At 40.9% G+C, this 17,349-nt stretch overlaps 1 protein-coding gene across 4 annotated transcripts in view; it reads left to right on the forward strand.

The window, feature by feature from the left end:
• The window catches only part of CDK14 (cyclin dependent kinase 14), a 710,477-nt gene that overhangs the window by 539,522 nt on the left and 153,606 nt on the right, over positions 1-17,349 (forward strand). For all 4 annotated transcript variants that reach the window (XM_056118543.1, XM_056118544.1, XM_056118546.1 and 1 more), the window contains one exon: positions 1,940-2,003. In XM_056118543.1, the coding sequence (XP_055974518.1) occupies positions 1,940-2,003 (64 nt within the window). The remainder of the gene's footprint in view (positions 1-1,939; positions 2,004-17,349) is intronic.

Consider the following 17,349-nt stretch of genomic DNA (forward strand, 5'->3'; position numbering starts at 1 on the left):
TCTTAAATCCTTTCCCCAGGGTTCAAATCTATCGTTCCCATACCCTGATCTATACAGGTTGTGCGTGTTCAGCAGATCCAGGACTAAACTTGTGCCTCAGCCCCCAAACTTGCATTATTACCCACCTTCCAGGTTTCAAATGAGAACTTTTCATTCCTATAGAATGGCTCTTTGTTGTTGGTTTTATTTGTCTGTTTGTTTTTTGCCTTTTTGGGTCAGACCCAGCAATGCACAGAGGTTACTCCCAGCTCTGCACTCAGGAATTAATCCAGGCAGTGCTCAGGGGACCATATGGGATGCTGGGAATCGAACCCAGGTCAGCCGCATACGAGGCAAATGCCCTACCTGCTGTGTTATCACTCCAGCCCCTAGAATGATTCTTAATAAGGAAGAAAAGTCTTTTCTACTTCACTCAGCATTCATGCATATGTTGGAACTCATAGAGCATGGACAAAGATTTCTAATACCATGTCTTACAATTCCTCTTTTGAAAAATTCTGATGTCCGCATTCAAAAGACATACAGGATCCTCAAAAGGGAAGGCAACCAGTAATTTGGTGAAACTGAAACATCAAATGCATTGTTTCATTGATCTGTTTCAAATGTATTTGGTCATGTAAGCCCATCTGCCATTCATGCCAGAGCTCACAGTGCTGTGACCCATTCATTCATTCATTCATTCACTCACTCAGTTAGAATTTAGTGAGTGTCTGGGTGATGCCAGGCCCGAGCCAGGCCCCTGGATCTGGACACTAATAACTACTTCTTCAGATCTCTTTGTTTCCTCAATGCTTAGCAGTAGTCCCTCAGAGCTCATGTTTCCTTCTTTTCACACTCCAACTTTCACACTTGTCCTTCTCTTGGGTTGCCTTGTTGGTCATCACGGTCCCAGATGCAGCACAAGATGCTTACACCCCAGAGCAGGATGTCACATGGGAAGAGGGTGAGCTAGATATTCCTACCTGCTCTGCACCTTCCTAACCCGACCCTGTTTTCTGTGGATACTTTGAAGAGTCTCATATTTGCATAGAGCTCGCTGCATGCCATGTGGTGGTGTCATCCCAGATGAGGCAGGTGCGACTCTCACACCTCGTTTGCATAGGAAAAAATTGAAGTTGACTCAGGTTAGTTCTTGCACAGGCTTCTGGCTAATAAGCAAGGGATCAAGGATTTGAACCCAGGAAGACTGAGTCCAAGGCTGGCTCTTTATCTTTCAAGCCCACTCTATGCAATGATTTATTACCATCAAGGATATAATAGCAGTTGAGGGCAAGACTGGAAATTCCAGTGAGTTGGCCAGTTCCAACCCACTTCATTCCTTAGCCAAGCCAAACATGACAGTAACGGGAATACAGATGGGGGGAAAAGAGGAAGTGTTGATAGAAAAAAAAGGACAGTGTTGGAAGAAGTTTTGGGGAAGAGAAAACTATCAATCACACAAAGATCTTACTGATGTTGAGCATTACAGCCCAGAGAGAATGGGCTTTTCCCAGGCTGTCTGACTTGCTTCTTGGAAACTATCTCATGCCCCCACAGAAAGTTTTGGGGGAGAAGAAATACCAGAATTCTTAGAACTATTAAGTAATGAGGTATCTGATACTGAAGTGAAGGGCAAAAGCACATGAAAAACTCAGACTTCACTCCAGCGCCATGAAGATGACTGATACTGTCTGAGCTCAGAGCCTCCTTCCTAGGTTTGGAGTTGATGAAATGCAGCAGATTTAAGCTGTCTTACTGCGTTTGCTAAAACACAGGCATTCATCTTGGGTGGCTTTTTAGCTAGGTTTGTTTTTATTGAAATAAAATCCTGGCACATGATAACAGGGGTTAAGAAAAAAATCCCACCGAGTTTCATCATATGCAGTGTGTGTTTTCTACATTGGAGAATTTCAAGTGCTTTGAAATAAGTCTGTTCCCACAATTTCCTGCTTTCTTCTAGGTTCTTGGAACGCCCAATGAGGACACGTGGCCAGGAGTTCATTCTTTACCACATTTCAAGCCAGGTATGTTTAGTTCATTACCATTGACTAAGTGCTTCGTATGTGCAAAGGGGAATATATAAATGTTCACTCCCAAGTTAATCTGTTACCTTGGAGAATTCTAGTTACGTTTGCCATTGCATATTTTTACCCTTTCATGCTCATGCTGTTTGTCTGTAAAGATAATGTTAATGGAGCTCCTCAGGCAAGATTTTTCACCAGGTATAGTTGACTTGGTTTGAAGGACTAATTTTGAAGCAGTTATTAATTTTATGATTGTTAAATGTTCACGGATATAAAAATTATATTTGAGCAGTATAATCTATCAGTGTGACTTCTCGCAATACTACCACAAAAGTGTTAAATTATAGAAAGAATAACATTTGAATTTCTTTTTTCAAAGCTAGAAACATATAGTCTGTTAATTTAAGTTTAAACATATTGAATGCTTCAGTATCCACTTGTACATCATTTAATATTTTTAGAATAAAATTCTGGAACCCCTAAAATGGAAAATTTTACATTTTACATAAAGTGAAAAATAAATTGAAACTTTTAAAATAACATGTAATGTTTTTTTATATCAGTAGGTGGCAGTAATGAATTTGTTGTAAAAATTACATTTAATCTCAACAGTGATCTATTTAATTTTTATAGGAAGGATGAAAGGTTTGGAATTAGAAATTTAATAAAAATCAGTGGAATGGATTCTTGTAAAATGAGTTTTTTTCTTTTCTTGGTTATAAAGCATGGCTTATAGAATGCAGACTTCCCATAAAATTTCCTGAAAGGGATTTTATGAAAGATCTAATAGTTCATTATTTTATGAGGGAAAATAGCTGTGAATAATTTCTGTTAGGGGAGCCAATTATATTCTTTTTTACTTCTTTCTTTCTTTTGAGGAACCATGAAGAATAAATTATCAATCCCAAAGAGAGATTGAGTTGGGAAACTATTTTTTTCTCCTAACATTTATCTTCTCAAAGTGTACTCTGTGCTGAAAATTCTTTTATCTTCTTCAGTTGCCCCAAGGACTCTTTGTACTTTACTGAAATTTTAAAATAACTTCTATGTTTGTAGACTGTATAAAACTTAACAGTTTAAGGTAGATTTTATTCTTTTTTAAACCAAGCAAGATGCATCCTTTAACTGCTATGCTTGTTCCTAATAGAATCTAAGTGAGAACACAGCTCTTCATGAATGTTCCAAATATGGGCTCTTACAAGAAGCTTAGCTTTCCCCTGTTAGTGTCGAAAACCTTGCAGACTAGGGAAATAAAGCAGAGAATATGAAAAGATTTCCAAGTGAATAAATTTAGATACAGGAAGGGACAATTAAGACAACCATTTGGCCTGCCAAATTTCTTCACTAGAAAACATGGAATTATTTGTTTATCTCGGTGGAATAGAATTTATCTTCATCAGAAGTGTGCTCTGGATAAAGCTATCATATAATGCAAATTAAGTTAGCAGACTGGAACCCTCACAAGATCAGTTACTGTATTTAGTACATATTTTGTGTTCAGTCCATGCTTGTTTCCCTGAATTATATTGAAAACTTCAAAGTGACATTATCCCCTCTCTTCTCTTCCCCCAGCTGCAGTGAATAGGGTTGCTTGCACACATGGTCGAGGTGCTTGCAAGTGCTTTGGGCTGTGCTACTCTCTAGGGGTTTCTCTCCTTTAGAGGCAGAGCTGCGTATGTGGTTTGTGGTTGCACACATAAACTGGGGAGGGGCGGGGAGGGGATTGTTCTGCCCTCAGTGTTCGTACATCTTTTTAGTTGTGGTGCTTGCCCAGTACCACCCGTTGTAGTCACAGTGTGCTTACACACACACCTGGTGCTGTGTGACTGTAAATTGTTTGGAACACCCCCAGATCACAGGACCAGAGAGGTAGTTGAGTGGACTGGGGGCAGGTTTTGCAGGCTTAAGGCTCAGGTTTTATTTCCTTGACCAGATGGTTCCCCAAGCACCAATGGTTGCAATCCACATCTTCCCCCAGCTCAGAGCCAGGTGTAGCCCCAGAGTAGCTCATAAAACAAACAAAAGGTGCAGCTCATAAAACAAACAAAAACTCAAAACCAAGGATCAGTAAGTGCCATCGGGCCACAGCCAGGCAGAGTCACTGGGGTTCCAGTGTTCCTCTTAGTCCGGGTAGGCAGCACTTGGGACTGAATTTGAAACGCATGCTATTTTTTTTTAATTGAATCACCATGAGATACAGTTACAAGCTTTCATGTTTGAGTTACAGTTACACAATGGTCAAACACCCATCCCTCCACCAGTGCAAGTTCCCCACCACCAATATCCCCAGTATACATACCCCACTTTCCCACCCTCCCACTGTCTCCATGGCAGACAATATTCCCCATAATCTCTCCCTACTTTGGGGCATTATGGTTTACAATGCAAATAATGAAAGGTTATTAGAACCACATTCTTCTAAGACACACACCTGAGCTTCCAAGCCATCTCCCAGTCCCCCCAAGTTGCCTTATTTAGATGGTTCTTCTGGAGGACAGATTAAGTTACTGATATTATATGTAAGCACTGTTATACACATATAATATGTAGAAGATACAGAAGTACTAGAAAATAATGTATAGATGGTAGTAGGTGTGGCACTGAAAATGAAGAAAGATTTAAAAAAAAATTGGTCCAGTGGATGAGTGGATGTAGTAAGTGCTTCCTTAGTTGGCTGCAGAGGAGTCAAGGAAAGACAGGGCAATCAGCAAGAACAGATGAATGGTTAAAGAAACTTTGGTACATCTACACAATGGAGTACTATGTAGCTGTTAGAAAAGATGAAGTCATGAAATTTACATACAAGTGGTACAACATGGAAAGTATCATGCTAAGCGAAATGAGTCAGAAAGAGAGGGATAGACATAGAAATATTGGATTCATCTGGGGGATATAAAGTAACAAAATATGAGATTAATACCCAAGAATAGTTGAGATCAGCACCAGGAGGATTACTCCATAGCTTAGAGGCCAGCCGGGCATTCTAGGGGAAAGGGCAGCTCAGATAGAGAAGGGAGCACCAAATAAAGGGTGTTTGGAGGATCCTCTCAGGAGGGGAGATGCATGTTGAAAGTAGACTATGGACTGAACATGTTTGCCACTCAATGCCTCTTTTGCAGACCACAACACCCAAAAGGAGAGAGAGAACACAAGGGATTGCCCTGCCACAGAGACAGGGTGGGATGGGGGGATGGGGGTGGGAGGGATATTATCCATGGTGGTGGAAAATGGGCACTGGTGGAGCGATGGGTATTTGATCATTATATAATCGAAACCCAAGCACAAAAAATTGTAAATCTACAACTGTACCTCATGGTATTTCACTAATAAAAAAAAAAACTGACATCAGGTAACCTCAAACTATATGAAAAAATAAAGACATTTGGAAAAAAGATAATTTATCTTATAACATATATTTTACATAGCTAACTGTAGTTACTCCTGTAGAATTACCCTAGTATGTATTTTCTCTAAATATATATGTCAATATAAACTTAGTGTAACATCAAAAACAAAAATTTACTTACAAATAAATGCTTATAAAAAAAAAAAAGACAGGGCAATGGGGTTGGTGCAAAGGAAACAAATCTGAGTCCTTGCATGTAATATACAGCCCGCCCTTCCCAGAGGGCGCTTGTCTGATCCCTGGCCCTCATACTGCAGGCTTAAGAGATTTGCATTCACAGAGGAGGAGACTATCAGTGTTGAAGTCCAGTCAGTGGACCCCCCATCCTTCACCTTCCTATCGTGCTGTGTCCCCTCGCCCATACCCCAGCAGTGACCCTGTCCTAGATCAGGGCAGAGCAATAGTAAACACAGTGATAGAATTGGGGGACATGACTAAGAATTTTAAGAAGTTCTTGAAATGTCTTGCTGTCAAGGAAAATCCCAGGAGTTACTTGAGCTGAGTGTATACATGGTATTTTTATGTTCCAAACCTATTTTCTATTAATAAATATGTTTTAGGGAAGAGGCCTGCTTGGGAGTCCAGGGGCCACTCCCAGTGTGCTCAGGAGTCTCCAGAACTTGCCCCAGCAATGCAGTGTTGTGGGTGGAGGTGGGGGGATGCATGTGGTACCGGGGTTCTTCCTTGGGTTTCCCATAGAAAGCTTTGCCTGGTGTCCCTGAGTCCAAAGCCAAAACTATTTTACAGAATGGAATAGTAGAACTGGGAGAGGCCTCAGGCAGGGAGCATCTACTTCTTTCTCCTTTCTCTGGCCAGAAACCTGAGGTCAGAGGTATTAGAACTCTTCCTGGAAGCGAATCATGCTCCTGACCGAACAGTGTCACGAGCTTTCATTGTTCTTTCAGAACACATCATATTGACAATTGTTCCCATAAAGGAAATATCTGGAAAGTGGCAAGAATCTGATCTTTGTCTTTAGTGAAATTCATAACTCTCACTTTATATAAAATGGTTTGGCTCTGAAATGACATTAGACTCCATGTGTAATACTTTCATTCATCTCTTCAGTGTGCCCAACAAAAGGGACATTGAGCAGCTGTTTAATGAAAGATTATTATTCAGGAGTTCAGAATGGGAGGCACTGTAAAATTCAGGGAGAAAAAATTACTGCTAGACCGGAAGCAATTACAAGTAATGACATTTAGAATAAAATAATTCTAATTTCCCAAATCAAGCAAGAGAACAGAGCATTTCTAAAGAGATTACATTATTCCTAAGAGAAAGTTATTCAATATAAGAGGCTGCTTGATTAAGGAAAGTTTGATGACAATGGGATTTCTTCAAATGAAGTTAGAGCAATAAGGAAGAATTTATCACTGGAGGCAAAAATGCAAAAAGATGGTATTTTAAACTACCCCAAACAAGCCCACTGACCTTCAAAGGAACATCCATCTGCATACAGGCTAAGTGGTACTATTTCAGTTCAAAGGGGAATCCGCTGCCTGATAGTTCCTTTCCCACAGCCCTTTAACTCTTGACATCAAGAATCTTTTATTTGTTTTTTGGTTTGGGGCCACTCCCAGTGGTGCTCAGAATTTACTCCTGGTTCTGTGCTCAGGGATCATTCCTGGTTGTATTTGAGGGAGTGTATGTGGTACCAGGGATCAAAATAGGGTGACTATGTGCAAAGCGGATGCCCTAACTCTGTTACTATCTGCCCAGTCCTAATATCCTTTTTAAAATTAATAAATAGCAATTGTATTGATAATGGGGTAATACTACTTGTATGAGAATATAACCATGTAATGGTTTTTAAAATGGACTTGTGCAAACACCTGGCTTCACCACTTCCCCCCACCCACCCACTTTCTTTAAATACTATGGTTTATAAAGTTGTTCATGATGATTTGTTACAACCATTTAATATTCTAACACCAGTTCCACAACCACTCTGACCTTCCGTCCACCATTATCTCCATTTTCACAACCTCCCCTCAAGCCTGCCCCCATAGCAGGCCCACAATAATTTATTTTATATTGTATGTTACCACTAAATGCATAATGTAATGACAAAACATTTTTTTCAGTAAAATAAAATTTGTAAAAATTGTTGTATCTCACCATGGGGACATTGAATCCTTGTCTGAAGGTTGACTTAGCTGTTGTTACAAGCTAAACCTCCTGTGTTAATGTTTTTATCAGTCATGATTTGCTCAAGCGGGCACCAGTAACATCTCACAACAAATTGTGAGGCTTGTTGTTACTGTTTTTGGCATATCAAATATATCAAAAAATACTCTCAGTAGCTTGCTGGGCTCTCCAAGAGGGGCAGAGGAATCTAACCCAGGTCCGCCACATGCAAGCCAAACGCCTTACCCACTGTGCTATAGCACAGCAGGTAGGGCATTTGCCTTGCACGTAGCCAATATGGCCAACCCGAGTTCAATTCCTCCGCCCCTCTCAGAGAGCCTGGCAAGCTACCGAGAGTATCTCACCCGCACGGCAAATCCTGGCAAGCTACCCGTGACGTATTCAATATGCCAAACACAGTAACAACAAAGTCTCCAATGGAGACGTTACTGGGCCCACTCGAGCAAATCGATGAACAACGGGAGGACAGTGACAGTGACAACAGTCATGATTATTTGGATTCTACATTACATTCCCATTCAATGTGGTGTGCTCCTACTGGGATATTAGTATTGTAGAGTTGGAGATGTCGCTCCAGAAAATCTCGAATACTTAACTGGGTGGCCTGGCCGGTTGTTGGGGCGTGAGTTCAGCTGTACAGGCTGAGACCTCTGTGATGATCTCAGGATGGGGGTGGGGCAAGTTCTCGCCTACATTCATACCCCAACAGTTCCCACCGTCCCTCCAGTCAGACTCTATCACCTTATGACTGAGCTTCACGGAGATGTTAGCCTGTTGAAAATTTCAGGTACATAGGGATTTTTTGGCTGAAAACACTAGGCCTTTTTGGAGTGGGTTGGGTGATCTCCCCTAACCTCCCCAGAAGCCCTGATAGCCGCACCCACCTCCCACTATCACTGTCATCATCTACTATCCTTGTTACAGAGACTCATAAATAAGTCTCGAAAGAGATCAACTAAAGCAACAAAAATGTCTCAGATACCCCGTCCTCTTGAGTGATCTCGGGAGTGGGGAAGGCCCAATTCTGGCCCAGCCAAGGCTCTGGCAGCCACATTCACACAACAGCTGCCGCCATGCCTGTAACCAGATTCAAACATCTGGCTCTTAACTCAGGTCTTATTGGTGGGTCTGCTTGACCCACCCTTGGCTTAGGATGAGTAGAGCTTTTCGAACCCTCGGCAACCAACTTAGAAACAGTACATCTAGGAAATCTGCAAACCTTACAGAGTGGAGAAAGGTTTTTGTCTGTTTCTTGTTTTGTTTGGGGGCCACACCCAGTGGCACTGAGTTTATTCCTGACTCTCTACTCAGGGATCACTCCTGGCAGGCTGGGAGGTATCATATCGGGTGCTAGTTGACGATGTGCAAGCCCAATGCCCTACTCACAGTCCTATTCCTCCAGCCCTTGGAGGAAATTATTGTAAAAAAGATAAAAAGGTGAAGCCTGACCAGAAAGGCAGAGGAGGCTTGTCTTTATGCTGGTTCTTTGCCATGGTGGCGGCCACACTGAAGGCCCTGCTGCTAGGTGTGAGGCAGGAGGCCACCATTGAAGGCACAGTTGTGAGTGCAGCAGAAAACTGTTCTTCCTTCGTGGCCAGCAGGCAGGAGAGCTGACCCGCTCCACGGCCTTGTGGCTGAAGAAGTGAGGCTGCGGAGAGAACGGCTGGGCCTCATCCCTCCAGACCTGGAGGTGGGATTTTATTTGAAGCATGAGAGGCATCCTTGGAGGGTTTTTGAGCAGGGAAAGAAATGGATGTTTTTATCTTTTCAAAATGACCTGCTGACTGCAAAAAGTCGCAGACCTATTTCCGACACGGAAAGAGGTTCCTCTCAAGTGTGAAGCCCTCTTGGTTGGGAGCTTCTCTGGCTGCAGCTCAGGGGTGAGAGGGGTCTGTAATTATCAGTCCTAGATCAGGGGAACTTATCCTCTCCCCAGGTAGCAGTGATACCTGGGGATTCAAGGGGGAGGCTAGTCTTCAGTGGTCCACAGCTGAATGAGGTTTTGAAAATGAGGAAGACCAGAGAAGTGACTGATCATGTAACATAAAGATGAGAGAGGACCCATAATTTTGACAATCACTCGAAAATGTAAAACAGGGATTTCCCCCTAGCCCCATAAATAGCTTTTGGGGGTGGGAATATCTTTAGGAATTGCAGAACCCGGCTTAACTGCAGAAGCAAGGAACTCTGTTCTGAGTATGTCTGATTCTGCCTGAAGAATTTCCCACTTATTTTCACTAGAGGGCATCTGTAATGACAGAGACTTAAAGGAGTGTCTAGGAATTGTCAGAAAAAAAATCTAACATGATAACATTTACAAGGGAAAATTAAGCTCTTCTAATTGTAATTCTAAAAATCAAACAATCAAAAAACCCTAAGCAGGTTTGATTCTCTTCTTATATTCTTAGATATTTCATAATATTCAGTTGGAGAATTATCCAGACTTCATCTCACCAAAGTTAAAGACACCATTCAGATAAAGACTTCATCACTTCTGCAATTCTCATCCTCAAAAAAAAAAAAAAAAAAAAGAAAAGAAAGAAAGAAAGAAAGAAATCCTGTAGATTTTCAAGTATTTGTGATGCAGTTAAAAGTCTATCTATGGAAAGAATTAGAATTCTTGTCTAAAAGTGGAGATTGAAATTGGATAAAGGCGCAGATGATTTTTATGGTTCTGAAATGTCTGTCTTCTTACAAAAAAAACATTTAGTTGAGTTGTTAGATTCTGGTACTCTGAGATGTTTCTTAAAAATTCAGAATTTTTACCAGAAAAATAGTATGGCAGGTAAGACACTTGCCTGGCCTATGTCTGACCCAACTAAGCTTGATCCTCAGTACCTCATAAGATTACCTAGGCCCCACCAGGAGTGATTCTTTACCACAGAGCCAGGAAAAAGCCCTGAGCACAACTTATGTCCATACCACCCCTTGCCAATTTAAATTTTTTTTTAAAAAATTGAAGAAAATTTTTTAATTCAGTTTTATTCTAAAGGATGCTTTTCGGCCCCATGGAGATGACTAGATACTTTCATTCATTTATATAAACTATTGATTTGTGTTGGAGCAATAGCACAGAGGGTAGGGCGTTTGCCTTGCACGTGGCCAACCTGGGTCCAATTCCTCCATCCCTCTCAGAGAGCATGGCAAGGTATCTAGAGTATCCCGCCCACACAGCAGAGCCTGGCAAGCTCCCCATGGCATATTCAATATGCCAAAAACAGTAACAACAAGTCTCACAGTGGAGACATTACTGGTGCCTGTTCAAGCAAATCAGTGAACAACGGGAGGACAGTGCTACAGTGCTGATTGCATGGGCATTATCATAAAGCAGTCATACACTTTTTTTCCTAGTCTGCCTTTTTTTAAATTGAATCATAGTGAGATATACAGTTGCAAAGCTGTTCATGATTGGGTTTCAGTCATACAGTGTTCCAACACCCATCCCTCCACCCGTATAATTTCCCAACACCAGTGTCCCCAGGTTCCCTCCTACCCCTTCAAGCCACCCCGCACCCCTACCAGCTTCTATGGCAGGCACCTCTCTCGTCTCTCTCCCTCCCTTCCTCTCTCTTTCACTCTCTCTCTCTCTCTCTTGTTCTCTTTCTTTCTCTCATTTTAGGCATTACGGTTTGTAATACAGATGCTGAAAGGTTCTCTATATTCTTTTACTTACTTTCAACGCTGTTCTTGTCCAGAGTGATCATTTCCAATAATTTGTCATAATGGATCTTTCTCTATCTTAATTGCCCTCCACCCCCCCCCCCCCCATACACTGGTGGTGATTTGCAACCATTGTCCAGTCCTCCTGGCCCATTTTCCCTGACTTTGGATATTAGTTTCATACTTTCCGTTGTTGTTGTTTTATATGCCACAAATAAATGCAGTCACTCTTTTTTATCTGTTCCTCTCCTTCAAAGCAGCCATTTACACTTTAAAAGCAATATCCTTGTTACTTTTTGTTTCAAGTGTATCTAGCTCTTAGTAAGTATTAGCAAATGTATAATTAGAAATCTTCTCTGTAAAATAGCCTCCATAGTTCCTGACCCTAAAGTTTTCAAATACTTTAGCAATCAAGATTTTGAAGGTAGGGTGGGGAGGGACACAGGAATTGGAAAATTAGATCTGAAATAAGACAATGTAATAGTTGTTGAAATCACATCTTGACCCCAGAAACTTGAACACGATGCATCCCAGGGGAAGGAGAGGGACTCAACAAGCCAGACTCTTGCTCAATGAACTTCTCTTAAGCAGCAGATCCACACCCCTATGAGAGATTCATGACTCGGTCGAGTCCACAGTAGACTAAAGGATTTTCTTAGCTCAGACATGGGGATACTGGAAGCAAAGAATTTGTGTGAAGATTCCTGCTTTTGAAAATTCTTTGAAACAGAGTTATGGTCACAAATCTTAGTGCCATTTGGTGGGTGATGCTGTTTGCATGGTAGTTATTTATTGTATGCTGTATTATTTCACCTGCATTATCTCTTGAGGTCCTCATAGTAGGGCAGGTGGACAGGAAGAGAGATGCAGAAGCTGGTCAGATAGTTGCATCATGGTGAAAGGAAGTACTGGCTGAACTGGAACGAGATAAGCAATTCTCCCCCTTTGAACAATGTTCAAAACTGACCACCTAAAGTCAGTGCCATTTATGGTAAGAATTTGCTAATGGGGACTGGAGAGATGGCGCAGCACTCAAGGTGTTTGCCTCTCATCCTGCTGAACTCGGTTCAGTCCCTGGCATCTCTGTCACCTATGGTCCCCTGAACACCACTGTGAATCACTTCTGAGCACAGAAACAGGAATAGGCCCAGAGCAACTGAGTATGCACCCACTCTTCACTCTGACCGTCCTGCTACCCACTGCCCCAGTCCCCACCAAGAAAAGTTTTTAATGGCTCCATCCTTGCTTGTGAAGTGTGTTTCAGTTGTTGACCTTGTCTGGTTTCTGCAGGATTTGCCTCTCAGCTACAGTTTGGGTTCAGATTTTTCCACACATCTTTCATCTTTTTTGGAAATGGCAGCTAGAAAAGAACATTCTTCTTGTGACAATAATACAGTCCAAATGCCCCAGGCTCATCTGAAACTTCTCTTGTGCCACTACCACAATCATTTCTTTGGCCACAAGTCATACACATCAGTGGAACAGAGAATTATATTTCATTAATGAGTGAGAGGGAAAGGGTCGATGAAGAAACATTTATTCTAATCTAATCATATGAGATCTAATCAAATATAATCTCTTTGTAAGTCTTTTGACTTCTGGGATTTGTAAAAAGTCCTCTAAACCATTGTAATTGGGGCTTTGCATAGGAGATACATAACTGAGAGAAAACAGGTCTACTAGTCTTTCACTGGGATTACCCTGGCAGGAGACTTGTCAGGATTGGCATGTGGTGCAGTTGGCTGTTCTGGGAGTAAACTCATAATCCCACACCTGAGGTGGGTGCTTTTTAAGCCACTTTGACATCATCAGGGCCCTTTCACTTTAGGTATCCTGATAGTAGAGCTCTCGGTCTTACCTTTACTCATCGAGAGGCACTGAGTTTGAATTGCTTGCCTCAGTTACTGGGCTTTAAACCAATGAACCATCTCCAAAGACAATAGAATAAAAATCCTATGCTAATACAGAGGTTAAAAAATATTGGTTCTAGTTATTTAAAATGCAAATAATAATTTTCTCTCAGATTTTTAAATCAAGATACTAACAGGTTGATAAATCAATTATTATTAACTAGCTCTATTGTAAAATCTGATAAAATTTCCTTCTTTACATCTGTATCTGAGGACAGTGCTGACCAAAGACCAATATTGGTAATGCATTAATGTTTACAATGGTTGTTGTCCACAAAGGGCATAGTAATATGTGTATATGTACTAAACCAGCTTTGTTCATTGAACTAACAATCTCTTTACTGTAAAAAAAAGAGAAAGAAAGAAAAAGAAATGAGATGATTGATATTCTCCCAGAACATAAACCCTCAATTTACACCAAAGTGTTAGAATCATAGAAATACATAGAGATAGTTAGAAGAACATGCACTTGTGTGTGATTTTTATTTATTCTTTATTTTGTTCTAATAAGGGATACCTTAAATATTTAATCTCCATGGAGTAACAAGCTTCAGTGTAGCAGATGTCTGCTTTGTGTGACATAGCTGTACGTGATGGCCATTTTTTTTTAATTTTTGTGAATAATTGTGGCAGTGCAGTGCAGTGCTCAGGAGATTTTATGTGCATGTTGTGTTTTTTTTTTAATTTAAATAGACTTCATGTCTTAGAGAAGTTTTATTTATTTATTTATTTATTGTTTCCTGGATCACAACCAGCAATGTTCAGGAGTCATTCCTGGTTCTGCACTCAGGAATAAGTCTTGGCAGTGCTAGGGAGACCATGTGGGATGCCGGGAATTGAACCTGAGTCTGTCACATGCAAGGCAAATGCCTTTCCTGCTGTGCTATTGCTCCAGCCCTACTTAGAGAAGTGTTAGATTTATGCAAAACTGAGTAGAAGCTACAAAGATTCCTTTATACCTCCTACTCTTAGACAGGCACTCTCTCCTCGTTATCAACAATGTTAAGTAAGTAAAGTAAATAAAGGCCCTCCCGTTGTTCATCGATTTGCTCGAGCGGGCCCAGTAACGTCTCCATTGGAGATGTTTGTTGTTACTGTGTTTGGCATATCGAATATGTCACGGGTAGCTTACCAGGCTCTGCCGTGCGGGCGAGATACTCTCAGTAGCTTGCCGGGCTCTCCGAGAGGGGTGGAGGAATCGAACTCGGGTAGGCCATGTTTGCTGCGTGCAAGGCAAAAGCCCTACCACTGTGCTATCACTCCAGCCCATCAACAATGGTAATTAAAAAAATTATTTAAAATCCAAATAGACAGCTTATATGCCTGTACTGATACATTATTATAACCCAAAGTGTGTTGAGGGTCCATTCTTGATATATGTTCTGTGGGTTTTGATCAAGTATATAATGCTATATATCCATCATTATAATAGCATATAGAGATCTAATTTAAAAAAATCTCTCATATCTGACTTTTCATTCCTTACTCCTCACTAAGTTCTGTGACCATAGATTTTTTTACCCTATTCATAGTTTTGCCTTTTCTCTAAGAGTGCTTATATTTTATTACTGGCTAATGGAGAGTTGATCTGTTGATGTTGCTGTTAGCTCTTTGTCATCTTATTGTCAAACCTCACATTCCTCCCTGAGACACAGAGAAGTGCTTTAGTATATAGCAGCTACGAGTACAGACTTCAGACAATATTCCTGGTTCTAATCCCAGTGCTGCCAAATATAAGCTATGTAACAAAGTCAACATACCCAGTGTCTCAGTTCCAAGCCTGTGTACATCAGTTTTGTTTTCTGTGTAAAATGGAGGAGCAAATACATATCCCCTGCTTTGTTGTTTAAGAAAATGAGTTCATAAGTAGAGAGCAGCATGCTAATGCAAATTATTGATTAGATAATCGCCCTTCATCTGTAGAATAGAGAAAGACAAAGCAAGAGAACAGACAGTACTGAACAATCTCATATCCTTCACCTTGGAATACGAAACTGATTACCAAGCAGAGTGGGGAGGGAAAAAGATGTATCCTGAGATTTTTGTAGTGAAATAGTTTGAAGGCCTCATGCATCAATAGGTGCTCACAAGCCCACATTTGTGTGCATGTTACAGAAACAAAATGACATTGGAAGTCAAATGTTTATGAATGTTGTAGCACAAGAAATTACTAGAAGTTACTTAGAGAAGCCTTATTTTACTCATTTTACACTGATGATAATTTGAAGATGATTTCCTGTAGCCAGAGCAAGCCTAGAGGCTGGAGGCTTCTGTTTTCAGGAGTGAGTCTGGTTGCTCAGCACCCTGAGGTCATGCTTGTTGGTGGTGACAGGGCCTCGAAACTCTGCTTAGCATTAGTGTGCCACGTCCAAGACTCCTGCTGATAACACCAGAGCTGCGTCCAATTACAGCCATTAGGTATTTTGGGGATATCACTATTTTAAGACTATAGATTGCGGTTCTGCAAACCTACATGTTCTTTCTCAAATGCCTGTTTTTGGATACTCTGCCTTTTTGGAGTGAGACATCTAAAACTCCTAATTTGACACAATTTGAATCCTTCCAATTTGGGATAAGCTTTCATATCCTGTCCATGAATTTACCTTTATTTCTAAGGACTAGAGAGAGTGTAAATCTAGCTTTACTTTATCTACATCAGCATATCCACAAATATTGCTTTGACATGGTTATCCTAATAGCTATAAGAAAGTAAATTGCCCAGAAATTCTTAGGAATAGTTGTGACCCCTTAGAGTTGGTCCCATGATTTATTGTAGGCCACCTAACTACCTTATATGTTTCATTGCTGCTTCCACACTGCCTAGAACAGTACCTGGCAAACAATAAGCACACAATAAATAATGTACAATAAATAAATCCTTCTATATCTTATTTTCTTACAAGCTCAGTTTGTAAATTAGTTCAAATGTAGACTAATCCTAAAAAAATTAAATTGTGGGGGCAGGGGGGCTGCAGAGGTAGTAGAGCAGTCAGGTGCTTGTCATCTACAAGTCAATCCCAGTTTAGTCCAAGGCACCCTGAGTATGACTAGGAATGGTTGCTGAATTCAGAGCTAGGTAGGATCTCTGGGCACTGCCTGGTGTTGCCCAAAAATGCCCCTCTAAAGTTTTTAAGTTGTGAAAAATTAGAATACATTGTATTGAAGAGTTCATTGTAAAGCATATCTTACCTTTTCTTTTTTGTTTTTTTGTTTTGTTTTGTCTTTTGTTCTTGGGCCGTACCCAGTGGTGCTCAGGGATTACTCCTGATACTCAGGAAGTAATCCTCGTGGGCTTGGGGAACCATATGAGATGCCAGGGAATCAAACTCCATGTTCAAGACAAGCACCCTACCTGTTGTACTATCTCTCAGACCCACATCTGTATAATTTTGTACATATTTGTTTTTATGTTGACTCGTAGTTTTTTCATGGTAATGTTTATATTATGTAGTATTAAATCTGTAAGAAAAATTAAGGTTGATGCATTTTATGATTATGTCTCTGTCTACCCCTTACACTCCTAGCTACCACCCCCCTTCTACCCCTCAATAAAGAAAGAAAATTGTTAGGTTACAAACTTGCTATAACTTTTCAAGTCCTTCAAATATATTTCAGAGTTTTTGTTGGTAGTGGTGTTGGTGGGCTGGAGCAATAGCACAGCGGGTAGGGCATTTGCTTTGCACACAGCCGACTGGGTTCGATTTCTCTGTCCCTCTCAGAGAGCTCGGCAAGCTACTGAAAGTATCCTGCCCACACGGCAGAGCCTGCCAAGCTCTCTGTTGCGTATTCGATATGCCAAAAACAGTAACAAGTCTCACAATGGAGACGTTACTGGTGCCCGTTTGAGCAACTTGATGAACAATGGGAATACAGTGCTACTAAGTGTGCTACAGTGGTGTTGGTGGTGATGGTTGATTTAATTATTCACTCCTATTGAATTTTTTTCAAAAGCAGCATCATATAAGATGCCAAAATACACGGCGAGAGAAGAATGAGGAGGCTAAAAATTAAAATTACTCTGCCGGAATGCACAGTTTGTTCTTACAACAAATGAGTAGACTCCAATTTAAGTCACATCTTCAAGTGAGCTGAAGTCAGCTTTCACAGGACCCCAAGCCATTTCAGATTTAGCTCCTTGAAGCTGGGGAACTATCAAACACTGTATGTAGCATTGTTCTCTAGATGCTTTCCCATGGAATTCAAGGAATTGCAATATATA

This window comes from Sorex fumeus, unplaced genomic scaffold, assembly GCF_029834395.1.
Source record: "Sorex fumeus unplaced genomic scaffold, SorFum_2.1 ptg000037l, whole genome shotgun sequence".
NCBI classification, from domain to species: Eukaryota; Metazoa; Chordata; class Mammalia; order Eulipotyphla; family Soricidae; genus Sorex; species Sorex fumeus.